Source organism: Molothrus aeneus, chromosome 5, assembly GCF_037042795.1.
Source record: "Molothrus aeneus isolate 106 chromosome 5, BPBGC_Maene_1.0, whole genome shotgun sequence".
NCBI classification, from domain to species: Eukaryota; Metazoa; Chordata; class Aves; order Passeriformes; family Icteridae; genus Molothrus; species Molothrus aeneus.
Genome location: NC_089650.1, coordinates 63,628,686 through 63,656,204, shown reverse-complemented (window position 1 = coordinate 63,656,204; position 27,519 = coordinate 63,628,686). Strand labels below are relative to the sequence as shown.

The window sequence follows — 27,519 nt, the reverse complement described above, 5'->3', positions numbered from 1 at the left end:
ACAGACTTGTGATTTCCCCAAACATTAAACTGATCACTAAATGGCCTCCTATGTACTCCAAAATGAGCTGGCAGGTGAGTGGGAAGGTTATGAGTTCCTGAGCTGTCCTGCATGACCTGGGATGACCACAGTGCTTCCTCTTTGCAAGATCTGTCTCCACACTGGCATTCCTTTCCAGCAGTGCCAGAGCTGACTGGATGAAGGCAATCTACATGGAGCAGATAAGACCTTGTGTGCTGTATGGCAGAGCGTGCTTGGAGAAGAAAAAAAAGCATGCAAAGTTGGGCCTGCTCCAAGAAGAAAGTGTGCCAGCCTCGGGGCTATTTTTGCTAATGGAGTAGAAATTCTCTGAGAAGTGATGACCAGCACATAGAACAGCCTTCTATGGCATTTAAATAGCAGGACATTCTTATCAAAGTTAGTAAGAAGCCTGGCTGAATGCAAATTATTCACAATTTCAAAGAGCAAACATGGATGCTGAGCATCCTCCTTGCCCCAAGCCAACAGGGCACCCAGCTGATGTGGGGAAAAAAGCCCTGGACTTTGCAATCTGGGGTTGAAACAGCTGGATCTCCCTGAGGCCATTGTACAATTGTAAGAGGTGACTGTGGAAGGAACCTCATCTCCTGGCCCCACCCCAGCTCCAAAGAAGCAGCTGTAACAAAGCAAGAAGTGTTCCAGGCTATAAAGTGTCCAGCACCCACCGCTTCCCGCAGGCAGAGTTTCTTCAGCTCCTCCAAGCGCTGGCGCAGCGTCTCTTCCAAAGCTTCTTGCCTGGACTTCAGTGCAGCCAGCATGTCTTTCTTGGCAGACTGAGAACTGTCTGACTCTTGGGAACCTGTCAATAAACAATGATTTCACTAGGTCAGCTGACAGCAGAACACACATCTGGAGTGCCTGTAATTTTACCACAGCCTGGACGCAGCCCTTCCAAAAAGAAATTGGACTGTGACATGAAGCAGGTGTTACCCAGGCACTTTTGTTTACAGCAAATCCTAAATGTTTAAGCTAACAGTCAGAGATTCAACAGTGGAGCACATAAAGACATTTGTAACCATTATCTGGAAAAATAAAAGCAGCAAAATTATTCATCTAAAGATCTTAGAGGAAACCCACATACAATTCCCAGGAAACTTCCCAATTGTAAAGTACAGTTTACAAAACCCTGGAGAGGCATTTTTTGGAAATTAAATCTGGGAGAAACCATTTGACAATACAGCCTACTTCTTAAGAACTGCAATTATCCCAGAGCAAACATGTAATTCAATCCACTTACAAGGCCCGTTCTATGAAAAACTGTAATGGAACAAAATTACCTAGGAAGATTCCAGTAAAATACACCAAAAAACCCCAACTATAGCTCCTTCTGGGGTAGTAGCTGTTTCTTGTGAAGGTGTAGGTCGAGATATTTAACTGCATGTCCAAATGGCTTGGCTTTTCAAGTGGCAATTACCAGCAACTCCCACTGAAGTAGGTCTGTGCATTAAGTCAGACTCTTGCTCAGATGTCATGACAACATTTGTAATTTCAGCTCTTCAGGGGAACTTTTTGATGAAGTAACCTCATCCTTTGTCCCTATGTTTCCCCCTCACACAATAAAGGATGGATATTCTCTTATACCTCCTTTTGCTGCTGGTGTACCAATAGAAATATTTTTTTTCAGCAGTGACCTGTTCCCTGCCCCTCCTGAGCAATGGCACAGAGCAAGCAGACCTTTATTATCTGCAGCAGTCAGATACAACAGGATGCTACATGAAATTTTCTGTGCACCTGTCATCAGATGGGGGTTAGAGGGGCCTCCAAGCATTCAGTGAAAGCACTCAGACCAAGGAGGTTGAAAAAGCTGTTATTTCACAGAGCTTTGGAGGGAATCTGGGAACAATTCTTTATTTTGGCAGCAAAACAGTGAAATTTGTGCTTTCAGCTTCATCTTTCATTGCTACTATTCCAGCAGACCATTAAAGCTAAATTGAAAGGGGATTGAGGCAAAAATTGCCACAGGGCAGTTCTGCATTGGCTCAGGGGGAGCAGAGACTCTCACAGATCTTTTCCACCAGTTATTTTCTGCAGTTTTCATGAAGGAAGATAGCTGGCATTTATTCAATGAAACACCTTACTTACACCTTTTACTGGGCTGTCCTGAAGTGGGGGTGGTGGAAAAGATCTCTCTAAAGGTCAGCCAGGATGAGCATTATCAGACAAAGGAGGAGAACCTCACAGTAAGATGTTTGTGTAATTGCTGTAGTCATCCTCATTTTATTTGTTTGCCCTCATAAAGCAACAAAACTCAACTCTGCAGACACCTCTGTGCTGGAAGAACTTGATGGGACCTTCTAGAGGAGCCCTGTATTTGCACTGGCAGGGAAACTCCTCTCCAGCACTCAGTAATTCTGAATAGTAACCCTGGTGAGCAGTTACTAGAAAAATTGAACTGCTGATTTTCTTCATGGACTTGTCAACAAACTGCAGAGTCCTGGTAAAAAGTTGCTCATGAGTCCAGCAGATGTTTTGAACCTTTTTCTTTTTTTCTTTTCTGACAACTTTAATGACCTATGTTTCCCTTTCAACTGCTCTTCCCCTTTCCTTCCTCTGTCTGCTCCATACCTCCACGGCAGCCTCAGATTTATTTTTAAAAGCTATTCCTTTTTGCTGTGTGGGTTGCCACAGCAGCTACACAGAAACATTTACAAGCATCTGGCCAGCCCCCTGTGCTGATTTGGGGTATGCCCACAAGAAGGAAACAAAAGGCTTCTGGCTGAGCTGGTAGGGACCCAAATCAAGCCCAGACAGTTCACAGCATCTGCTCCAGCTGTGCTTTCCCTGTGTGAGAAGCATGCTGCTCTCAACCCTGACACAACTGGTGCACATTTTGTCCACTGAGTGCCCATTTTGCCATCTTTTTCACTGCTCCCACAAAACAAAGGAACTGGAGGGGACCTGGAAGCATGCTGTCACATTCTGAGTGAAGCAATGGGATTCCTGCTGAAACCAAAGTCATTTGCTTGTTGGCACTAATGTTTGGTTTTGAATTTTTATTTCAAAGCTGAATTATTTTGCAGTGTATTATTAGATTTTTACTGGCTGGATTCTCTGCTTGTTCTCATGGGTGAAAAGGAACTGGTAACTTGATTAGTCAAGAGAACCACCACTGTATGAGATGACTGTAAATGAGCAGAGAACAATGCTTTGTATTGCTGGGTTCCTATGGCTTCCATTAGAGGCATTTTATTTATAAATATGTATCAATCCTACCTTGAATAAGGCTGTGATCAGAGATCCACTTCTAAACCCAGTGGCAATTGACCCAAAAATGTCATGACAAATCAAAATACCGTAAAAACAACCAAGAAATAAACAAAGACCAGCACAAATCAAACCAATCAAGCAGCTACTACCTTAAATCAGCCTTATTAGATATGGTCACTGAGTCATGGCTGCCCAGTGCCTTCCAAAGGGGATCAGCAACAGAGAAAAATCAGTCCTGAGAGATCAGTCCTAACACAAGAGGCTCCTGCTGCAAAAGAAATGGTTGCCTGGGAGGCTTTCTCAGGTGTTTTATCTCCCACAATTAGGGTTAATTCCTAATGCAGTAAATGGGAGAAATGTTGCTGAAATATATGATTTTCCTATATGGCATTTGAACCTTTTTGTGAAAATTATTTTTCAGCCTCCTTCCCATTCGCAGTGCAAGGATTTACCAAACTCTGCATTTTAACACACACTTCTGCAGAACCATCTGATGTCCCTAAAACAAAAAGGGTTGTGAAAATACACCAGGCAGCAGGCACAGAGCCTTCTCTCTGGTGGGCACCAGGAACCTGCTGAACTGGGGGCTGGTTTTATGTGTATGTGCCCTTTCTGTCTCAGCATACAGGATGGGACACAGGCCTTGGTGACCTAAATGTCCACTTAATGCCCTACTAATTTGTGGAAGCAGCACTCATCTTCAGCACTCATCTTCATCACATGGCCTCTCTGAGTGATTTCTTCATCCACTGACACTCAGGAGAACATGGGCTGAGAAATGTAGGGGGAACATGGTCCTCCCTGTCCAACTCCTTCTCCAGCAGAATTCATGGCTGAACTTCACCAGTGCTAACAGGCTGGGTTCTGCTCACTTCCATACTGGTGAGGTCAGGACAGTCTTGGTGATGTTGAAGGGGACATGCAGCACATGGGTCACACCCCTGAAGGATCTGGTCCAGTGTTAGGCAGGTACAAGTCTGCTGGGGTCCAAGACAAGCTTTGCTTTAAAGCCTGCCAAAGGGGGGAGAGCAAACACCACTTTGGAGAGAAGAGTCCTACCAGTGACTCATTGGTTGTATTTCCTCCATCTATTGTAGCAGAGTGGAGTCAACTTGGAAAAGGGATGAATGAGAAGGATGAAAACAAGCAGGGAGGACAGATGGAATGCTGAAGGGCAGAGAGAGCCAAGTCTTGGTGACAGCAGCTGTGAGGGGAGAGGAGAGGAGATGCAACAAGGTGGCTGAGCAGCAGCAAGGCAAAAACATCCAGGCATCTCTTCTCTTTCTCATTCTCCAAGTCTTCTGCTCCAGGAAAAACACATCTAAATATGGCAAACCCTTCACACTACATCCGGCTGCTGGCTCCAGCTCGCTGGCATTTGGCTCAGGTCCCTGTGGAAGGTCCCCTGAGCAGGGAGAGAAGTTTCCCCCACGCTCACTCTGTGCCAGAGCCTGGGCTGACTCACTGCCCCAGGATGTCAGTGCACAACCAGCAGCAGCCCCAGACAGCCCCTATCTGTGCTCTCTGCCCAACACATGGATTTCCTCTGCAGCGTGGTATTGAAACAGGATGACCCCTGTGGCAGGGAGAAATGATGAGGAGGACTCCAACTTATCAGAAGGCTAATTAATTACTTCATTATACTATATTGTTCTATACTATATTACACCTAAACTGAATCTGCCAAGCATTCAACTCTGCACTCAAATGCCCTCCTCTTGTGACTGTCAGCCGACAGTCCCGACACATACACACACACAGTTGGCCCTGATAGGCCAAGGAAACAAAACACCATCACTCTGGGTAAACAATCTCCATATTGCATCCTACTTTGGCACAAACACAGGCACAGCAAATGATAAGAATTGTTTTTCTTTCTCTGACATTCAGAGAATGTGAAACCCAGAAATGTTCTTGGGAAGAATTGTGCCTTGCTTTTCTCTGTGAAGAGAAATATGGCGACACTGCGGGAGCTCAGCTGGAGCTGCTCCACACAGGATGAGCTCAGCTATCCTGTGGGCTCTCTCCTTCACCAGCCCTGCACTCACTCCCTCCCTCCCTCCCTCCTCGTGGGTGCTGTGTATCTGCTGTATCCGCTCCAGCAGCCGCCGAGCGCTCCAGCTGGGACACAGCCCCGCCGGATGCTGCGGCAGCGCTGGGAACTGCCTGCCTGGACTCTGCTGTGGTGCTTGCAAATGTAAACAGCCCCTGCACAGGAAACCTCCACTGCTGCAGAAGGAATGGGGCTTGGGCTGGAGGCTCCTTGAATGTGCCCACAGAGCAAAAGCAGAGATGCTCCTCTGGGTGTCTCCTCTGCCCACAGAGATGGAAGGTAGTCTGGACTTCAGTCCAACTGGTGTAGATGGATAATGAGATGATTGGCTCTCGCAATTAGAAGATAACTATTGTGTGAATATTAAGAAAAGGGATGTATAGTTATGTTAGTGATGTATAGTTATGTTATTCTAGTTTAGATGTCCTCTGTCCTCCCCATAGTTCCCTTTTCCCCTCCTGTATTGTTGCTATCAGACAGCCAGGGTTGTCTAGGACAGGTGGAAAGAAGGCTGCACACGTGTCCCTTACTTGGGGCAGTTGGGAATGGCAAAGCTTGGTGCTTAGGGAGCATGGCAACACCTGACCTCCAATCAAGCAATCTCCACTGATAAATGGCACAGAAGAGCTGACTGGCAGACTTTGGGAGGGGCCAGGGTTGGCTGATGTAACCCCCCAGGGGTATAAAAGACTGAGCATCCATCTTGAAGATGAACTGGCTGCATGCTATGCACGAGGGGCAGTTCCCAGCACTGCAGCTTTTTCCTTTGTTGTGTTTTTGTTAAGGTTTAATAAACCTTTTTACATTTTCAAAGTGAGCAGTTGTCTCTCACACAACCATAACCCAGAGAACACAGGGCTCCTCACTAGCTTGGAGACCTGCAGAGCTCTTATGGCACAGACTCCGAAGGAAAAATCCACCTTAGAACCAACCTGGTTTTGTTCTGCTGGCTTTGATTTGGTTCCTGCCTGTGCAAAAGCAGAGATTTCACTCACAGGCAAATCTCTCCCCAGATGTCTGGGGATGGCCCACAGATCCTGAGCAGAAGATCCCTGAACTAAATCACAGCAGTGCATTGTCCTAGGGAGGCCCCTTCAGATCCAAAATGAGGTCAAAAGTTAGAGTCAGCTTGTCAGAAATGGACTTTGGCATCAAAATTACAAATCTGCACTGGACAGCCTGAGATCAAGAGTGTGGGAAAAATGGAGGAGCTGAGGCTTTGGTCTTGAAGTGCTGTGATCAAGAGGAAGCCACTTCCCAGGGTAAGACTCCATCTCCCCTCTGCTGTCTCTTGAGACTGTAAGTGATGTGGAGCAGTGACTGCCTTGTACTGCACAGCAGGATCTTCTCCAGACAGTGTGACAGCTGGAAACAACAACAAACTTTTCCTTGCAGACGTGCTGCAAGCCCAGGGGAGACATGCCAGTTTTGGCACGCTCCTCATGGCTCTGACAGCCCCCCCAGTGAGGAGGAGTGAGATGGAAGGAGGAAATGACTACAATAATTTTCAGGAAAAAAAAAGGACTGAGAATAGTAGGGAAGTGGGGGCAAACAGAGATTCATTCCTGACCTTGTGATTTCAAGTCACTTGAGGTATTTATAGCCTGGAAGTCTGCTGTGGCCACTTAATCATTTGTACTTATTCTCTCCAGCGTGCAGGCTGTACTGTGATAACCCATCATTGTTGTGGTTGTGTGCTGATAATCTTTGGCACAATGGGAGGAAATACAAAGCCTGGGACAGAGCCAGTGACTGTGCCCAGTGGGACAGACATTGAATGCCCCCTCCCATCCAGTGGGACAGGGATGGGCCACCTCCACCAGCCAGGCTCGAGGGAGGGGGATCTTGGAGCACAGGAGTCTGAGTGTGGAAACAATCCAAGGCTTCCAATTCCCTGATACATAACCTGTGCCAGACATTTTCTCCAAATACTTTCTTGTAGCTGCTTGTAGCAGCAAACTCTGAAGCTCTCCTCAACATTTTGGGGAGAGCCCTGTCCTCAGAGCTGGCAGCTCTGAAGAAAGGCACACAGAGGCAGCTGTGCTCACTGGCCCACCAGCAGCACCTTGACAGAAACAGAGGTTCACACAATTCTGTGAAGGCACCCAGGCAGGCAGATCCACTCCAGGACTGAAGAAATGACTCACCTGGTCCATGAACTCTGGGTGCGTCTAGTCACTAGTGCAATTCTGGTGAGTCTACAAACCCTGTGCTCAGCTACAAAGGTGCAGGGAGCACAAAAAGTTCAGCTCCTAGTTTGGAATTTCCATACACTTAACCCTGAGAGATGCTGGGCCTACACCAGCTTTTCTGGGCCTGATTTTTTGCTGGCTTTCACATGGCTACTGCCCTCTCCAGGTGCAAGAGCAGAAGCAGACCCCAGTGGGGTTTTTTTTGGTTTTTTTTTTCCAGGAACATAGAAAGTCCATGTATTAACATGGAAACAGGATTACTACCAAGTAGCTCTCACAAACTTAGGAATGGTGCCCAGGAGGCTGAGATCTTGGAAAGACCTTAAGAGCTTTCTTGGGGTACTTAACGTTATTTACTTTCCAGCAGCAGAGCTGGAAAAAATGCCAAACAAACAAAGACTTCCAACAACCTGACACCAATCTGGGAGCTGCTGAGCTACTGCAACTCCCCAAGCGATGGGAGGCACAGACAGTGGATTGTACACTTTGTCAGGAAGAGCTCAGGAGCAGAAAGGCAACTCTGTTTGCAGGCAAGGCAAGGAATTGCACAGCAAGCAGCTCTGGAAGCACTGCACATTTTAACCCCTTCCTGAACACTTTCCAAGCAGGGTTTTAAAAGACATGAGGGATACAGTGATGCAAAGCTAATCTACTACATCAGTGTGGGTTCAGTTTTAAAGCATTTGCATTCTTAGATAGACTCTTCCTTTGCCCAAGCCTGAGAAGGGTATTCTCTGCTGTTACACATCTCAGCACATTTGGTTTTGATAAACTGAAGTGATGCTTAACAGAAGGTATTTAATTGTCTGAAACTGTTAATTATGGTGATCCCAGAAACCTTGCCCTCCTGGAAAGCTCACCTAAGCAGCTTCAAGCTCTTTGCTAAATATCACCTGCTGATTTAAGCCTGCAGTGACATTTCTCACTGTTTTACACACAGCTTGCCTGGTTCAGACTGACAGAAAAGTATCAAAGAGTCACAGCCTCCTGACCCACCTTCTCCAGTCCTTCTCTCCTCCTGCTCTAGCTCTCCTCTGCATCACCTTCTCTTGGGGTTCTCTCACACATGACATCTTCCTCACACAGCAAAGTGCTCTAAGCCACAACAAGAAACCTTCAGGACCCTGGCACTAGTTTGGCAGAGTGCTAGGGAACAGTTCTGTTGAGCCTGGGATAGCAGCCAAATCCCAGCAACAGAGAGGCAAAGCAGATGTGCACTCAGTGAAGACACTCTGTCTCAACAATGCTGAGGAACATCACCAGTTCCCAGCCTCAGTTTCCCTTGTGAGCTGCTCTAGGTGACTGCTTCCCCACTGCTGGCTGGGCACTCCTTCACAAACCCATCTGCTTCAGGATAAGCTGGATACCAAGGGATGGTTAGGGTAGAAATTGTGAAGAGAGACCAGGTTTCAGCTGGAAATTGAGAGGTTGGAGATGACATCCTGGAGTCCAGGAGGAAACGAGTGGTGGTGAAGAGAGAGGGGGAGGCTGCTGCCTGTGCTGTTTGTGGAGCAACGTGCTGAGAGATGGACTGCCACCTGGACAGACAGAAAGGCTAAAGGGAAGTGACTTTCATTTCTGCAGTGCAGCTTCTGGCTGCTCCCCATTTACCATGGCCATGGCCCTTCCCACCATACTCCCTCCAGTTACACGACAAAGGACCTACCTGATGACAGGAGACTCCCACTGCTTCCACTGATAATTTTGCCTTTACTCCCCATGTTGGCCAGCTTTGAGGTCTTGAGGGTTCCAGTTTCAGTCAGGTCAATTGCAATCTCACTCAGGCTTCTTGCAGCATGAATCTTGGACTGGAAGTGGACACAGGCGTTAGTAATGATTTAACGCCTTTTGAAAGCTCACAGAAATAAAAAGACCTTTTGCTGTGGCAGGAAACAGGCCTCCACAGCAAACTGGGATTATTTTACAAGAATAGAAGCAATCTGGCACAGTATTCACTGCTGTACTTTTTACATTCTTAAGTGGGTACAATTCTGGCATTGCTTCCTGTTTGGGTTTTTCTCTGCTTTGCCATGCACATTTTTCTCTCTTAAACAAAGGATGTATGGGGTGACTGTTTTACCACATACAATAAGAAACCTTCAGAAATGCCATCATAATAACCAGCTGAAAAGCTCAAAGGACCATCTCTAGCATCTAAGGGAAGCCAGAAGGGGCCTTCACAAATCATCAATAAGCTTTGGAACAAGACACAGTGAGGACATGCCTTAAATGGGCTGTCGTGAGAAGCTGGAAGAAAATACTGACAAGAAAACACATTTAGGTTATTGTCCAGACTAACAAACTGCATGCAATGCCCCTACTGTGAGGGACCTCTTCAAAGCATTAACATCACTCTAGAGGAAACAACAGCCAGCCCAGCTCAGTAACTGGCCACATTAGGGCATGGCCATTGTTCCCCACCAAATGTCAACAAGATTGCTGAAATTTGTAATTACAAGAAAGTAAAAAATGCACAGTACATAAACCTAGAGAATAGAATAGAATAGAATAGAATAGAATAGAATAGAATAGAATAGAATAGAATATTATATTATATTTCAGCTGGAATGGATCTCCAACAGTCATCTCAGCCCACTGCTCAAATCTTACAAGCCCTGTGCTTCTGAGCTTCAATTAATCTGTCCTTGCAGGGCCACTGACCTGCAATTTTAATTTCCCAGAACACAGAAATCTGTTGGCACATTTTGCCAAGACTCTCCAACTGCAAGAAGAGTTTTATCCAAAAGGGGGTGAAGCCCCAGTTCAAGATCACTTGAGCATTCACCTCTGCACCTTCTCAAGGCCAGAAGAGACTCAGCCCTGGCCATATAGCTGAGGAGATGGGCACATCATTACTGTGCTAACAAATCGAAGCTGACTGATGTTCATATAGAGGGGTGTGATCTGTTCCCACTGGAAATAACATGAAACAGGACAGCAAGGAATGCTGGTCATGATGGGATCTTCAGTGTTACTGCACATCCTCAGGAAGAATAAACTATTCCAACAAGAACTAAACCTGAACTGATGGCTGAGTGGTCACTACTGAGCTTCTTAGTTCAGTTACTGATGTGTTGTGGGGCTTTGGGTAAGACACTTAAGTTCTTAGTGATCCCCACCTCTGTTTGCATATCAGTGAAATAATAAGGGAAGGAAAATGTCTCCCTGTAGCACACTGTATTTTTAAGATTAATTTAAAACTGCAAATGAAGACAGCACTGGGAAAGCCTTACACTGAAAACATCCTCAGAAGTATTATCATAATTTAATATTCTTGGGTATTTATAGGCTCCATCACTGCCATTCTGAGTAACCGAAATGCCTCACAGCTTATTTCCTCAACAACCCCAATATCAGGGCATGTGTTATCACTTGTTTGCAAGAGTGAACAGTGCAGTCTTTGTGAGTGCAGAGGCTCAACTACTTGATAAGATATCAGAGCAGATCAGTTAACCAGTACTGGCCCTCTTCAACTGATGTTGTAACCAGTTAGACACTTCTCATTTTCAGCAGTTCATCCCTAAAATCAGCCCCAGGAGAAGGACAGCACTCTTTAGCTTCTTGGATCAGATGTTTCTGGTCAGAAAGAAGGCCTGTGAAACATCTTCAAATATTTCTGGAAAGTTAGCTCCAGGTGAAGAGGAAAATCACTGCTTTTATCTAATGAGATTTCCTTCTACTGAAGTCTTGATAAGGAGCCTAAGCATGAACTGCTGTCTTGCTGCAATGCCAATCCTTTGGAGGTAACAAGCCTTCCAACTGCCTTTGTCCTGCTGATAAATCTTCTGCAGGTATAACCCTGTGTATCTGTAGGGTTATGTGTACTTTGTATAACCCCAGGATCAGCTACATGCAGTGATCAAACCCAGTGTGTGCCTGACCCAACACACTGAGTCCTGGCAGTGGATGCCTCAGAAAGGCACAAACCCCAGGTCTGCATGGACAGATCCATCTCTCCTGCTCCATGAAGCAGTGGTTTTCCTGTTTTATTTGGACAGTTACAGCAAGCAGCCCTGTAGTTTATTTCCACTCATTTTCAGAATGCAAATTAGGGCACAGTCTGGCCCTACCTGTCTGACTGGGCACCAACCAAAGTGCTGAGTGAGGGCAATGTGGCTGCTGGGTGCTGATGTGGTTCCTGGCCAAGGAGCAGTGGCTGGAGGTGTACCCTATACAGGGCAAATGAAAAAGTGATATAAGACCAAAGCCTGGCATCCCTGGGGCCAGGAGAGAGGAAAAACAAACCAGCAGACAGGATTAGCAGGGCAGAGTGAGCTTCCTCTGCAGAGGGTACAATTCAAACCTGCTGAAACCACAGGAGAAGGGTTTAGATCCAATATTGCAGTTGTGCTAATGGTGCCCTGCACTGAACACTGCAGATGAAACATCTCCTGAAAGGAATGGGGTTAATTTTCCTTGCTGCTCAGTCCCTGCTGCCTCTGCTGCCTACAGCAATGCCAGTCAGCATTGGGTGGTCTCGTGCATTGGACAGGCTCTCAGCAGCAGCAGCAGGAATCAGAGCAACAGCTCATTTCACACAGGCCACTGAGCAGCAGCCAGCTCTGGCCCGTGCAGGCTGTGTGCTGCAGCACAGCACTGCAACGCTGGGTTACACCCCATTAGTGCTCCCCCGAGCCCCACAGTCCCTCCAGGCTCACAAATTTGAAAGCACTTAGCACAGACCTGCCAAGTCTCATTTACATGGAGGGAGACTGGCTCATTCATGAGTCATTTCAAAGCATGGGGCCAAACTGATCCCCAGTGCTGTTCTGACAGGGTCAGAGGGTGAAGAAAAATCCATAAGTGAAATGAGGAAGAAGATGGACACTAGGGATGAATTTATCCCTCTTGCTACAGTGATGGGACTTTGCTGGAGGTGATTTTTTGAAACCCTTGGCCTATTTTCTACCAGTTCATTCAGCCAAAAAGCCTTGCAGCTTGGAGGAATGTGGTGTTGAAAATTCCCACAAAATGGGACTTCTCAAGGTTTCTAGGCCAACTGTTTGATTGACTCAGTGCAGTCAACAGAGCAAAGACATGCCTTCAAGTCCTGCTGCATCTGTCTCCTGAAAAAAAGGGAAGCTGACAGGAGTTCTGCATGCTGACAAGCTCACTTGGGAAGCTGGGGATCTTTTCAGTCTCCATGCTACGCTTGGATTGCAGGGAGAGAGAGACAGATCAGCAGGGAGCAGACGCTGGTTCCCAGGGAGCTGGCAGGAGTTCAGCATGGAGTGAGGCTGGGACCTCACTTGCAAAAAGGTCACAATCCAGGCTAAGAGGATTTTATTTCTTTTTAAAATCAAGTGAAGGGTTTTCTTTCCAGTGGAGCTGTTGGTCCAGATCCAACTGGTGCCCAGTTATGTGAGGAGCAGAGTTCAAGCTTTCTTTATCACTATGTCACATCTCCCATCATCTAATCTGTATCACTGGAGAAAGGCTCAGCTGTACAGTGAGCTCCAGCAGGCTTTTTCCTCTAAGTTTGTTTTTGTTTTTCTTTCTTTTGTCAAAATGATACGAAATGCCAAGTTTGGACATGAAAGGAAGGAATATCTAAGTTTTGCTTTGAAGTTGAGGATTCAATTGAAGTGGGGCCTGAGATTTAAGGGGCTGCAAACCCATGTGACCTGAAACTCAATAAATGTTTGTCTAGGCCCCTGAGAGCTGAACCAAAGACATTTCACATTTTCACATCACCCCACTCTGAGGTATGATTTACTATTTTCCCAAAGTTTACTATTTTCACAAAGCTCACATGAGCAGTGTGTCCTTGAAAGGACCAGCAGGATGAACTGAACAGATCAATTAAAATTGATGGATCTATCAATATTGACAGTGTCATGTCAAATATGAGGACAACAGATGAAAATATCAGTTCTCTTAAGAGAAAGGGACAAAAATATTTGTATGCTTTAACTTCAAAGCCTCAGCATGACCACTGGGATTATTGTGACAAAGCATGCTGACATGGTCACAGACGTGACAGGTTGACAAATGAGGGCTGGTGGGTGGTTCTGCCTGTAGGAGTGTGAGAGAGGGGAGATAAAATTGAAACACAATATGCCAACAACAAAAGGAGTCACTGAAGGGAAGTCCTGGGTGTTTCAGAGACCCAGTTTCTTACCAAAGAAATGGGAGGAGGAGGGAATCTCCTTTTGTTTGTTGGTTGCTTGTGACCTAAATACCTTGCAGCTAGATCAGCAAATCTATCTGGCTAAAAGTAAAGAAAAATAAACTTCTATTTGCTTGAAATTTATCCCTGAGTTGACAGACAGGACTATGCACTGCCCTGATGGTCCTGAGCAGAGAAGGGGGACAGGAAAGCTTCCCTTGGTATCAGTGAGTATTCAATTTTGTCTATATTACAGCTGGCACTTAGGCAGGGCTACATCCCTAAATTCAATACAGCTTACAACAACTACGGTGAAACCTGGATTTTTGCACTAGATGAGACATGGCCAAAGTGAGTGCAACCATGCCCAAGGCATCCAAAAGCCCTACCCCCTCTTAAATAAAGTCACAGAGCTTATGATGGGGAAAGCAATGTCAGAAGGGCTTAGAGCAAGTGGGACTAAGAGCACACTCATGGCCCTCCATATAATTCCAGAAAGCCAACTCGATTCATTTAACTGACAGAAAAAATAATGCACTAAAGAAAAGCAGGAAAAAGAATTATTTTTCTGCCAGTTTAGTGGGCTGAACTGGCTTGTGAAGGGACCTGATAGAGCCAGGGCCTGAGCAAGGAAGGGCACACCCCCAGCCTGAAAATGCATGCAGTGCTTTCAACAATAGCAAGATGTTAAGATTGTTTCAGGCATTCGGAGGATCATCACCTGCACATTCTGCCACTTCACCAGAGATGAGGACCAATGCAGGTACCCACTCAGTGCAGGCTCTGTCTTCTCTGTGAAGCTTTACACCAGCATGCTCATATGGAGAGGGAAGTCTGCCTGAGAAGTCTTTTCTCTGTATCAAAGTAATCTCAAAGTGATCAAAGCAATCTCCTGCTGCTCTGGGTATGCCTAAAATTACTGATGAAAAGAACTAAGAGGAAGAACACATACTCCTCTGGTTTCAAGGTGGTTTCTTTTGTGTGTTGCCTGGCTTTTTGTGCAGCACCAGTTTGTGACAGCTCCTTGTACAGCCAGGCTGTCCGGCCTCCTGCCCCCCTGCTAAAATAACATCCCTACCCCTCCTTTCTAGGAAAATACAATAGTAAAAATCAAGGCACAGCAAGAAGAATTCAGAGACAGTTGTAGGTTGTGAAGCTACTTTGAACTCAGTTATTGGAAGCTGCCCTAACTTTATGACAGACGTGGAAGATGTGGAAACCATCCAGACAGGGATGTTGACCCCATCTGCTTGCTAACTTTGGCTCCTTCCATTTGGCCACAGTTCAATACAACCTTTTCCTCAATCCTTACTCCCATAGGCATGAATTTGAATACAAAGTTTCTCCATCTGGTCAAGACTAGAAAATATCTTCAGTCAATTCACCTTTTTTTTTATCTCAAGCAGAAAGGGAGGGCAGGAAAGAAGCCACCATCTGGACATGATGTGGCTGGGACTGTGGGGAGTGAGAAGGACTCACTCACCACAACTGGCACTTGCCATGCTTACCTTGCTTTGCTTCCTGTCCAGGTAGAACTGATGTTGACTAATGGCCATAGCCCAGATGGACTTTATTAATGCTGGACAGGCGTACCACGTATGCACAGCAATGCCACTATGCCCAAAAGTCCTCCTGGTCACAGATGCCCTGGAGAGGAGAAAAGAATGAACTGGGGTTACACAAAAGTTTCACCAGATTGCTTTCTGTAGCAGAACCTGTCACAGATCTCATAGTAAAGCTGCTGTCTTTACTGTGTACACCCTTGTGTTAATGGGAAAAAACGCTTAGAAACCAGCAACAAATATCTAATCAAGCCAGGAGAGCATTTACTTCAAATATCTCCTCAAGACGGCAATCTCCAAAAGACTAACAGTAAAGATCATCCAGTTTGTCCAGCTCAGACTGTATCCCTGGGTTTGGTTGATGTTGACTTGCTGCATATCCCAGGGGAGCCATCAAGGCCAAAGCCTGCATGAATCCTCTATGTCTCATCACATGCAGAGACATCTGAGCCCAAGTCCTCACACCCTCCACTGCCTCCCAAATATTAGGATCCAGGTAACAACTAAAGATCCACAGGATCAAAGGCTGTTTTAGGGAGTGTGAGAGAAACTCTTCGTGAACCTTGCTTTCCCCACTTGTAAACAGATGTAGCAGGATTTGCCACATGGCATGGGGGCAGGGAGTTGTGAGGCTCAGAGGGGGCTGCCTAGTGCCCTGGAGAGAAGAATGGGACTCAGTGATTAGCTGAGTGAATTTAAAAACAGGAAAAATAAGAGCTAAATATTTCCTCTCTGGGACTCCCAGTTGTTCTCAAACATTAGCAAAAAAACACAGGTTAGGTTTCCCCATGCTTTTACAGCTGTACAAACCTGCTTGATTATTCCTCCCCATCCCTCAAAAGCAACCCCACCAGCAGAGCCCCTGACACCAGCAGAGTGCACATTCAGGCTCTCAGCCTGAATCTCTGGAACTCCTCCCACTGCAGGGATGGAGCTCTGGCTGGAATAAACCACACCACTGACCTACAGAGCCCCAAATAAATGAGGGCCTCCTCTCCAGTCTGTTTGGATGGGTCTTGTGGTAGAGTAGGATTATGAAATGATGTGACATGGGTACAGAGGCTCACTCAGAAATGTGACACTTTTAGGGACATGGATGTTGAAGAGGGACCAGTGCAAGAGACAGCCCGGGGTGTGCTACAGAGGGGTGCCAGAATCCACAGTCAGCAGGGACTCTGAGCCATACAGGTGTGGAGGTGACACTGCAGGACAGCCCAGGAGCTCTACTGTGCCATGCAAGGGGGAGTCAACTCTTTCACCAGCACTCACAAGTCCTCAGGCCTGCTAAGGTTCCCCTCCTGCACCTGTACCTGCATTGGGCACCTCTCTTCTGGGGCTTGTGGGCCACTGCCTTGTCCAAAGTTGAACATGGAGCGGTGAACAGTTGAAGAAAGTTGTGATAGAGCCAAGAATGAAAGAAAACCAGAACTCTGCAGCAAAATGAGAATTACTGGCGGTGTTCAGTCTGGGAGAGGGCTGACAGCCATTGCATCAGGGCTTTTTCACTGCTTCAAAATGTGTTAAAGTCAAATTATGGAGCTACAAATCAGAGTGAAATTTCTGAGAAAGAAGCTGTGGCCAACGCAAACAAGGTCTGAGACAAGTGGGATCTCATGTTTCAGTGTTACCCTGTGCTGAGTCCTTTCCTTGTGAATGGTGCTAGAGACCTTGTCCTATTACCAGTATTGTTCTTGTCAGAAAAGTCTCCAGGGATGCAACTGATGGTGCTGGGCTGCCTCATTTCTGTCACTGGACAGGAATGAAGACTGTGCTGGGAGGTGTTCTTGAAGTTGAGACTGGAGAGTGGATCCAGCTCTGGATGCTTTATATTGGTCTAAGGACACAAACCACCACAGCACACTGGCACATAAAGCTCTAAGGAAATTAAGGCACTCAAAAATGGGCTGAAGCCTTAATTCTGGTGTCATACTATTCAGTTCAAACACAGTTACTCCTGAATTCTTAGAAACATATTCTGCAATTCATTCATCTTTTCACTGTAGAAGCAGTGATTTCTATTTTTTTTCCTTTTTGGAATCTGTACATCTTTTCCATCGAAACAGCAGACTCCATTTGAATGTCTGCAGACTGTTGGTCAGAGCTGTGGATTTGCTTTTCACAGCTGTGTTTGAAGACCTGAAAGATATGGATCATGGGTGTTTTTTCCACTACTTCCCTCCATGCATGCTACATGTGCTATGGAACTAATCCTATTGATAGCCCCTAAAATGTATCATTTTCCTCCTTCATGGGATAACTAACTGCAGTGAAAGGAGGTTAAATGGCTTGTTGGGGACAGGAAGCCACGGGCAGAGGCAGGGCTTAAAAACATACATTGTGCTGCCCAGCCCTGGCCACAACCACAGAGCTGTGCTCGCTCTCCTGACTGTGGCTTCGCTGACTCAGGCTCTGGTTTGGCTGGGAGGAGAGGAATGTGGAGAGAGCACTGCGTTGGCTACTCCTCCGCCTCCACACGCTGAACAACTCCTTGCAGGAGTCCATCCCACATGGCTGGGAGACTACAACCAGAGCTGTCTTCCCACCATGCCACTGCAATGTGCTGCGCTGCATTACAACCTGAGCAGCAGCTCCACCTGGGTGGTGCCACTCTGGATACAAAAAGCAATGAAAATTAGACAAAATCCAACCAAACTAATTCCTTTGTAGCAAGAAAGTACAAGGCTGACAACCGGGGACAGGGCTTTGTCCTCCTGGTGTTGAGTCAGAGAAACAGAGCAATGGAATAAAGAACGGAAGCTCTTCCGTGTCACTAATTCCTATAATCTAAATACAAATGAGAGAGAAGAGGCTGCTCTGTGCAGCCACATTTCATGCACGACATCGAGTTGCAAATGTCACCATGATTTTAAGGTCCCAGGGCTATTTCCTTTATTTTTCTTGCAACTGCTCCTTCAGGAAACAGGCAGAACTCAGGGCACTCAGGGGCTCCTGGCTGCTGGTTGCTCCCAGCACACGTTTCTGACGCCTCTCCAGCTGCCGGAGCCTCGGTGGGGGGAGATATTCCAGCTCCTGCTGCTGGAATATCTCCCAGTGTATTCTCGACTTTGGGAATTCACTCTGCTAGATTCCATGTGACTGTTTACATGCTTAATATTAAGCAGATGCTTAGAGGTTCTGCTGACCTGGAGCTGCACAATGACATGAGCTGCTTTTTACTCAGAGCTTTTTTTAACAAATGCACCTATGCAGACAGGCACCGTTGTACTGGGGTGGCTGTGCTCATATCAGGGAAAATAAGGATAGAAACTGCATGCAAAATTCCCCCAATAAAAGTACATATATTAATACACAGATAGGCATGGGAAACAGGTGAAACTGGATCACAGCTGACTGATCACACTACTACCAGCAACACATCAAATCAATCTGGGCAGAGAGATGGTTTCCATCAGTGGCATCTATCATACTTACAGTGCAAACGAGATATTGCTTTTAGTCAGAACTACTTTCAGAGCCATACACTCACTGTGTGCAGTAACCATCCAGTAATGCAAACACACCAGGGGTGCTGAATGCACTGATGGGATGCGGCACAGTCCCTTGAACTCTCACATTAGGATTCCAAAGTAAGAAAAAAAAAAGGCTCCTGTGCCAAAAAGACTGATGGGCTTTCATCCAGGCTGCCGGTGGTAAACCTCTGGTTCTGTGCCATTGCTTTCAGTTGCTCTACTGAATATTTATTTACAAAGAAGCGTGTGAGTACAAAATCTGGCGCTCATCTCAGGGCTCTGAGCGAAACACGGGAACAAGGCAAATCCCCCTTTCATACACGAGGGCGGCCAGCACTGCAGCTGAGGCACCGGGGCCACACAGTCCCAGGGGTCACAAGGTGCCAGAACAGAGGGAAGGGGAAAAAAACCCGCTGGGAGCCGAGGGGAAACACATCCTCAAAAATGCACACCAGAACCCGAAATGTCCTGCTGAAAGGAAGCAGCAACCCGGCTTGGTACCCGCTGCCTCCCTTGTGAGTTCCCCAGCCACCAAGCACAGCGACCCGCGCACAGCAGCGGGAGCAGCACTCGGCTCACCCGGCTCGGCATTGCACAGCTCAGCTCAGCCCGGCTCGGCACTGCACAGCCCGGCTCGGCACTGCACAGCTCAGCTCAGCCCGGCTCGGCACTGCACAGCCCGGCTCGGCCCGGCTCGGCACGGCACAGCCCGGCTCGGCACTGCACAGCTCAGCTCAGCCCGGCACAGCCCGGCTCGGCACTGCACAGCCCGGCTCGGCACTGCACAGCTCAGCTCAGCCCGGCTCGGCCCGGCACAGCCCGGCTCGGCACGGCACAGCCCGGCTCGGCACTGAACAGCCCGGCTCGGCACTGAACAGCCCGGCTCGGCCCGGCACAGCCCGGCTCGGCCCGGCACAGCCCGGCTCGGCACGGCACAGCCCGGCTCGGCACTGAACAGCCCGGCTCGGCACGGCACAGCCCGGCTCGGCACTGCACAGCCCGGCTCGGCACTGCACAGCTCAGCTCAGCCCGGCTCAGCCCGGCTCGGCACTGCACAGCCCGGCTCGGCACTGCACAGCCCGGCTCAGCCCGGCCCGTCTCGTGGCTCACCTGCGCGGATCGTGCACCTCCACCGAGAACTTCTTCTCGCGGAAATAGAGGTTCTCCAGCTGCCTCCATTGGAAGATCTGCAAGGAGAAGAAGGGGATGAGGCGCCTCCGCGCGCTCCCTGGCCCGGCCCAGCCCAGCCCAGCCCCGCTGCCGGCGCTGCGGCGGGAATGCCCCGCTGTGCTCCGCCCCGGCCCCGCGTCCCGCCCGCCTGCACCCGCGGGGCAGCCCCGGGGGCGGGCAGCGGCCTCCGTCCCTCCCTCGCTGCTTCCCTCCTTCCCTCCCTCCCGCCCGCCGGGCCCCGCTGCCCGCGGCCGGCTCGGTGCTTGGGGCGGGCGGGGAAGGGCGCCGCTTTCACTTCGCGGGGCCAAATGTGTTGAAGACATACAAACCCCGGGCAAACCGGGATTCCACTACATTTTCCTTGGAGGGCTGGCACCTGGCGTGGTGCATCGGCCTCTGGCACAGCAGGCTCTCCCCGGCGTGAAGGAGATGAGATCCCCGCTCCACCCCAGTGCTAATACCCAGCTCTGCTTCTATCCACGTAAAACTGGCAGGAGCATGAGCCGAGTGGAGTTTTATCTGTCCCAGGTGCTGTCAGACTCGTGGTGGCGATGCCCAAGGCTCCAGGTGCTCCCAGCGGTACAAAACACGGCAATGAGCAGGTCATATCTCAGCCTCTGTTTTACAGGCTGCCCTGCCGGGATATCTCAGAGCAGCATTGGGACAAAGGCAACACTACCACCAAGGGGAAACTGAGGCACGAAGCTTTTCATGGGAGTGAAATGCGGCGTGCCCTCGCCCCTGAGTCAGCCTGGGCCAGCCCTGGAGGACTCTGCGTGTTCCTGGGCACCGGGACGCGCTTACACACGGCCCCTGTGCTCACACTTCTCAGTGAAATAACACCCATCTCCCAGGCAGGAGGGCGGACCGACCTCAGGACAGCGCGAAGGACGCGGTGACAGCGAAATACTGCCAGCTCCGCAAACTATCACACCGTCACCACTGCGGGCAGCTCCACCACTGCCTCTTCCTTACAAATGAGTAAGCTAGAATCCAAACCCTGGCTTCCAGGCTGCCAATCCACAGCGGGGAGGCATCCTCCACCTCCCTTGGCATCTCGGATTTCGGCTTCCCTGCATTGCCCGTAGCAAGCAGCAGGGCTGGGGAACGTAGCCCCGCTGCTGGGGAGCACAGGCAGCAGCGCTTTCCCTGATTTACACTCCCTCTGCCACTCCAAGTAGCTTCTGTGGAGTTCCTGTCCTACCCCCGAGGAAGGCGCTGGCTCCTGACACGCCGAGATAAGCCTCGGCTGCCAGTGTCAGCGCTCTGGAGATAAGTAAACAGGAGGCGTAATTTGATTTGCACTGATATAGCTGCTGGTGGAGCTGAAATCTCGAGAATAAAACAAACCTCAGAGAGGACCCAAAATTTTCTCCTTGCTGGTATTTCAGGGGCAGCAAAATTGAAAATATTTGTTAGTTTCCAAGCAAGGTTGGGGTTTTTTTCCTCTCTTTTTTTTTTTTTTTCCTTTCTATAACAGGGTGCTTATGGAAGGAAGGGTAGGGATTAAGAAGGGCACTGAGCTACTCCATATTCTAGGGTTGTCCACATTGCTGAGGGGGTAGAGGAAGAAGGGAGCCAGGAGAGATGGGAAGTCTGAAAGGCTGAGTTACATTGTCCTTAGGGGATTATTTTATTCCTCCACTGGAAATATTAATTGCTGCATAAAACTTGTAAACACCAAACGAAGCACAGAAACACCCATTATTTTACCCACAGAGGGAGGATAGACACAGGGTGAAAGGGTTAAGCCGGGAGCTGAAGTCTGACTCCTCTTTAAGTGCCTGGCTTCAAAGGCATGAAAAGGAAGTTTGGGGCCTTAACTCCCACAGACAACAACTGGGGTCAAGCTGAAAACATCCCTCCATGCTTCCAGATGCCCATCTGCAAGGCGGGGAGGACAAGGCGGCTGTGCTGCACGGCATGTGCAGAGGACGTGTTTGGGAGGCGTTCAGACATGTGGAACGCATAAGAGTCTAAAAAGCCAGCAGATCACACCCTTCAGAAAATACCCCTCTGTCCCCAGGTCCCCCGTTGTCATTTATGACTAAATTTCGGCGTGGCGCAGAAGGAATTTGAAGCTTTCCTGAGCTGCTGGCAGCTGCTCTGTTTGGATGCTGTCCTGCCCATCCTCCTCCTCTGTCTCTGCTGGACTGTCCCCTGTGCTCAGATCCTTTTCTATTTTACCCTCTCTGCTACCAAATCTCACAGTGCTGTTTGCTAAGGGAAGCTCTGTTTCTTGTTTCTCTTCTATGATTAACTCCAACTGTCCAAACACACAGGGCTCTGGGGAAGCTGTTCAGATGCCCAAATGTAGGCATGGAGTGCCCTTTTCCATGCCCCAGGGTTCCCTGCCTGGCCCCTGGCTGCTGCCCCGGGTGGGAGGCAGCCTGACATAGGTCCGGTGCTGTATCTGCCAGCCCCACGCAGATGTCTTGGATCACCAGCGGTGCCTAAAACAGCATTAGACACCTACGTTTTGGGCACTGGAGCAGCTCCCCAGATTGCTGTATTTTTATATTTAGCTTTGTTGTTTTTCTTGGCAGAAGGAGGCAAATCCAGACTCTTGGGAGGGAGGGGGTGGAAGTGACCCCACAACCTAAGTTTGTGTCTCTTATTCCATAGCTCTGCTCTCCCAAACGCATATGTGTCTTTTACCATTGCTGTAACTGTGCTCCATTTGCTCCCCAAGTATTATTCTACAGTGTCCCACTCCTTTTTCCCACATTGATCTGAGAGGTCTCCCCCTTCCTATAGAAAAGGAAACCAATCTGCAAAAATGTGAATACCCACAAGAAAGTATCCACTTTCCTGTTAGCTGATCACAATCCCTCCAGAGAAACAAAGCCAAATGTGCCCCTTCAGCCAGACCTCCTAATGTAAGCAAGCTGTTCCCTTCACCAGTTGCCCGCGTTATGTATGGTCTCAAATTGATGTTGTTAATGCAGTGACAGATGCACAAGGTGCCATTAGTAGGTCTTCCTAAATGGAAGCATAATTTTTACCCATCAAGATCCTTTTACCACACTGGTGCTTGCAACCTTCACTGGGGAATTGAGCCCCAGCAGGGAGCTGGTTGTAATTTCAACAGGATCTTGTGGAAATGCAGTGACAACAGATGCATGCTGGTTTTGGGGCTGGTTTGAGTCAAAGCATCCATGTTCATGGCAGGTTTGCCTCTCCCTGCACTGAGGCTGGGTCTGGTTTTGGGTTATTTGGCTTACGATTGTCTTTAGTTAATTTCCTGGGCTGAATCTAATGCCTGCACGTGTGGGTGGGACAACTTGTATTGGTTTTACTGGGATTGCATCAGAGGTGCAATGACCCTTTGACAAAGAGTACTTCAGCAGGGACTGGGACAGCATCTCCCCAAACACACTGGAACTGGAGCTTAGGAGAAAGTCAATCATTAACACAAGCTTGGAGCACAGTTCCCCTGCCCTTGAGTAGCTGCCTTCACTCAGTGCCTGCAGACAAGGGGACAAATAGCAGTGCAGAGGGCCAAGTCTGTGATGTGGTGGTTTGCCTGCTGGGTTCTCTTCTGAGGTCAGCAGCTCCTTTTGGATCATGCAGCACTGGGCAGCTTTCAGACGGGAACAATTTTTGGTAGCGGCCATCATTACAGGCTGCACATGAGATGATTTTATTTTCAACAAATACTTAAGGAAGTATCCATGTGACTGGCTTTTGAGCACAGCTGCACACTCACACATGCATGTTAAAGGGGCTAGTAAAAGAGGAGAAAATAATTACCCTTATTAATAAAATAATTACCCTTTGAAAAAGAGAAATTAAGATATTAAGAAAATAATTACCCTTATTCCCTCCTCCTCCAAGGGGCCTGTCCCCACCATGATCTCTGTTTCATCATGCCAATAAAACTGGAACTGACACTATCACTTGAATTTGAAAAACTGCTTTTCAACTTGTGAACATTCAAGGGAATAACTGTTCCCCATCAGACCACATGCACTGCTTAAAATGTGTTGGGGTGGGTGGGGAGGGCATGATGGGGAAACCAGTGCCAGAAATGGCTTCTACAAAGCTGACACCTTAGAAGAGGAGCCAGGAGAGAGATCTGAGTGCTGCATGGTGCACTGTGGAGAATTCAGGTGCAAGCTACAGGAGTTTTCTCACTGGAAACTCCTTCCAAGAGGCTGGCAAGCTTGCCAGGCACCAGATGTTTGCGACTAGTTACAAAGAGCTGCAGTCAAAACCCTTCAGACGCAATCTCCTTTTGTGAGCACACTTGTGGTTTGCTGGCTGGTCTGTAATTAAGCTGAGCCTGGAGGAGAGGGGGCCCAGGGATCTGCATGCATTTCAGCCATGTGGGTCTGAAGGATTTTTTACCATTTTTATTGACCATGCTGGTACTGAGGAGTTTGCCCATGCCAGGTGGTAGGGTCAGTGTCAGAGTACTTGAAAAATGCTGGAGGTTTGTGATAAAGCAGGGAATGTCTTCTGTGAATGAAATAGCAAGGATTGCTTCTGGCTTGGTCACTCATGGCCTGGGTGACCTGGACTTTTGGAGAGGTGTGGGGACCTGAGTTGATGCAAGGCAAGGCACTGGGCTGTGCTCTGTCCCTTTGTGCTCAGGGAGCCTTGCTGGAGTATTCAGCGCAAGTACTGTGCCATTTATTTGGGAGCCCCTGGCATTAATGAGGCTGTTGCTTGTTCTGTGTTGCCCTTCAGCTCAGGCACAGGACAGAGGGAGTTGCTGAAGGCCAGCACTGGAGGTTGGTGCACAGTGCTCTCTGGACTATGGTACCTAGAGAAGCATGCCCAAATGGTACCTTTTGGAATAATTCCAAATCCTGAGGCTGGGGCACGAGGTTCCTGATACTGTTTTCTGCCTGCTGTGCCCAGGAGAGCCAGACTCGGTACTGAACTGGGGAATGTGCACTATGGCTGGGCATGCTGTGGGGACACAGTGTGAGCCATTTTGCATTTGGTCTCTTAACAAACAAATATAAATGCCCAGGAGTCTCATTTTCTTTCTTTTTTCTGTGTGCTGAATCACCTGAGATGACGCACAGGCTGAATGCACACACTCTCAAGGGTTTCAGCATGCTTGGTGGCTGTTCAGAATCAAATCATCTGCAGAAATCTATAGAGGATCTACCTGCTGTTAGCTCTGTTTTATAACCCAAAGGGGATTTACAAAGAAGATGGAGACAGACTTTGCTCAGAGGTGCCCAGTGAAAGTATAAGAGGCAATAGACACAGGCTGCAGGGTTGCAGCAAGGGAAATTATTAGAAGATCTATAAATTAAAACCCCCAAGTCCCAAAACAATCAGTGCAAGTGGTCAAACACTAGGGTCATGAGTAACCAGATCAAACTCTGAAGGTGGCTCAACTTTTAGCAGGAGGTTGGACTAGAGACCTCCAGAGGCATTTCTGACCCATATTTTTCTTTGATTCTAAAGATCTAATAAATGACCAACTGTAATTGCTGTTGGACTTGCTGTCCTATAAGGCATCTCCCAGTCCTTCAAGTCTTGCCACGTCCTAGATGATTAATGCCTTGTTAAATCACACTATGCAGAAGGAACAATCATCCCTCCAAATGCATGGACTACCACCCAGACTGGATACTCTGAATGGCTTTTAGGAAAGGCAGAGAAATAATGTGGAGCATTTCTAACACTTCCAATGCAACCCCTTCCCTTGCCTACACTATGGGCAAGAGCCAGCACTGGATGACATCCCAATACTAAAACTGGTATTAAACAATGGAACTAAAACAATGACAGTATTTTCACACAGCTTGCATGAGTGAAGCTACAAACTCCCAAGTCTTTCGTCCCGCAGCTTAAAGACAAAACAAACATAACGAAAAAAATTCCTCCTTGGAAATGTAATTTCCTCCACTGAACAAACCAGCAAGCTAAATTCTAGGAGCTGAGTTATGCAGGAGGTCAGAGTGGAGGTTGTGAGAGGTCCCTTTTGGCCTTAAACTCTATGGAAATCACAGCTCCAGAGTAGTCAATGGCAGTTTTGTCCCAGTGATTTCAGTGGGGCCATGGTTTCCAGACATGGATTTGTGTTCTGCCTCAAGCCAACCCTGCTCCCATCAATCATACCTCTGTCAAACTAGTTAGAGTGAAGGAGGAAGGACTTGGTCCAGGCAGAACAGCACCATCTTAGCTCAAACAAATGGGCTCTTGTTTCAGGGGCAGATTTACCAAGAGATTTCCGTGGGCTGTCACCTGTGAATTAGTGTGACCCACTGCTGAGGGTGCCCCTGGGTCATGAGATGGGGATGCCACGGCACCATAACTTAGTCCTCCATCCTACCACACTTCCATTCATTCCTTTATTTTTATTAGTTTGGGGTATTTTTTTTTTCTTTCGCTTCTCAAAACAAGGAAAAAAAAATAAAAGAAAAGATTTCCTGAGTGATTTGATGTGGGAAAAGCCATACCAATGATCTTCCCAGAGGCTTGCCGTCCTCCCTTCCCTCATGGAATGAGAGAATGGCTTGGCTAAGTGGGACTTTCAGTGGTCTGTCAGCAATCCCAGCTCACTATCTAATTACTTCTTCGCCTCAGGCTTCAGGCCTCTTGTTTTGCCAAATAGACAAACAATTTCTGGTCCAATTTGAGATCCCTTTTGCTGTGTGCTGTTCTTGTGGGACTACACCACCCCAGCAAACATTTCTGGCTTGAACAAACACAAATTGCATCTAGGTCTATATAATAAACCACTCTGCATTTATTTCCATTATGGAAACACAATTCCCTATTAAATTTCAAAGTGGCTTATTGGCTCAGAGAGACAGCAGAGCATCAGATCACAGAGGGAAGAGCTGCTATTTGGACAAAGCATTATTTGTCTAAATAAATGCAACTTGATATTTGTGTCTGTAACTGTACACAGACTGGGAGATTAGACTTTGACTTTATATACAACCAAATCCACTTTCACTGCACATATATATCTGGTAGCTGCTGTTAGATTGTGCATTGCTGTCACCATGCTCTGTGTGTCTAAATCAATAGATCTACAAAGAACCTTTTTTCCCTGATTGGTTTAAGTTAAATTTTCTCCCTTTTATTCTCTGAAAGGACATCAAAGTGACTGGATCTTTCTGCATTGAAGAGTTCTCCTTTCTGGCACCAAGTATTAGATAAAGGATGCCCAGTCTGTAGCCTATGAATCAGCTGTGGCACCCTAGAAGGATTTATGCTGCCCACAAACCATTACTGCTACTCTCTAGTCTAAAGATCCTCCTGTCTTCTCCAGTGGCTTGGCTGAAGTACCTCTGTCTTGGAACCAAAATTCAGGAATCACCATTCCCATCCCATGCTGCTGTGGCAGTGCACAGTAGTTGGTGTGACTGAAAATACTCCCGTGATGCTGGGTGTCTGCACAGGGGGTGCCATGGCAGCAGCAATCCCACTCTCATGGTGATGGCTGCAGTGAACCTTCTGAGCCTCCTGCCCAGGCCCCTGACCAAAGGTGCCTCATAGCCACAACCACAGAGTAATGGGACCCCTGCCTGGCTTCATCTGATGGTAAAAGTGCCCAGGCCTTTGGAGCAGCCCTGGTGAGCTAAGAGACAGCATCTGAGCAGGGTGGGGTGTGGAGGAGCCTGCTACCACTTCAGAGCCAAGCATAAGTGCTCAAGGAGTTTTCAATCTCTCTCCAGATCTCCACCCTAACTCCAGGGCTCTGAGGTCCAATTTGTTTCACTTTGTGCTGTCGGAGTGATTT

General features: G+C 47.9%; 1 protein-coding gene across 1 annotated transcript in view; it reads right to left on the bottom strand.

The window, feature by feature from the left end:
* FRMD4A (FERM domain containing 4A) overlaps positions 1-27,519 on the bottom strand; it is a 367,232-nt gene that overhangs the window by 22,525 nt on the left and 317,188 nt on the right. Inside the window, exons 13-16 of the mRNA XM_066550978.1 lie at positions 19,743-19,819; positions 15,109-15,247; positions 9,158-9,299; positions 705-838 (exon numbers count right to left, since the gene is read on the bottom strand). Of these exons, the coding sequence (XP_066407075.1) occupies positions 705-838; positions 9,158-9,299; positions 15,109-15,247; positions 19,743-19,819 (492 nt within the window). The remainder of the gene's footprint in view (positions 1-704; positions 839-9,157; positions 9,300-15,108; positions 15,248-19,742; positions 19,820-27,519) is intronic.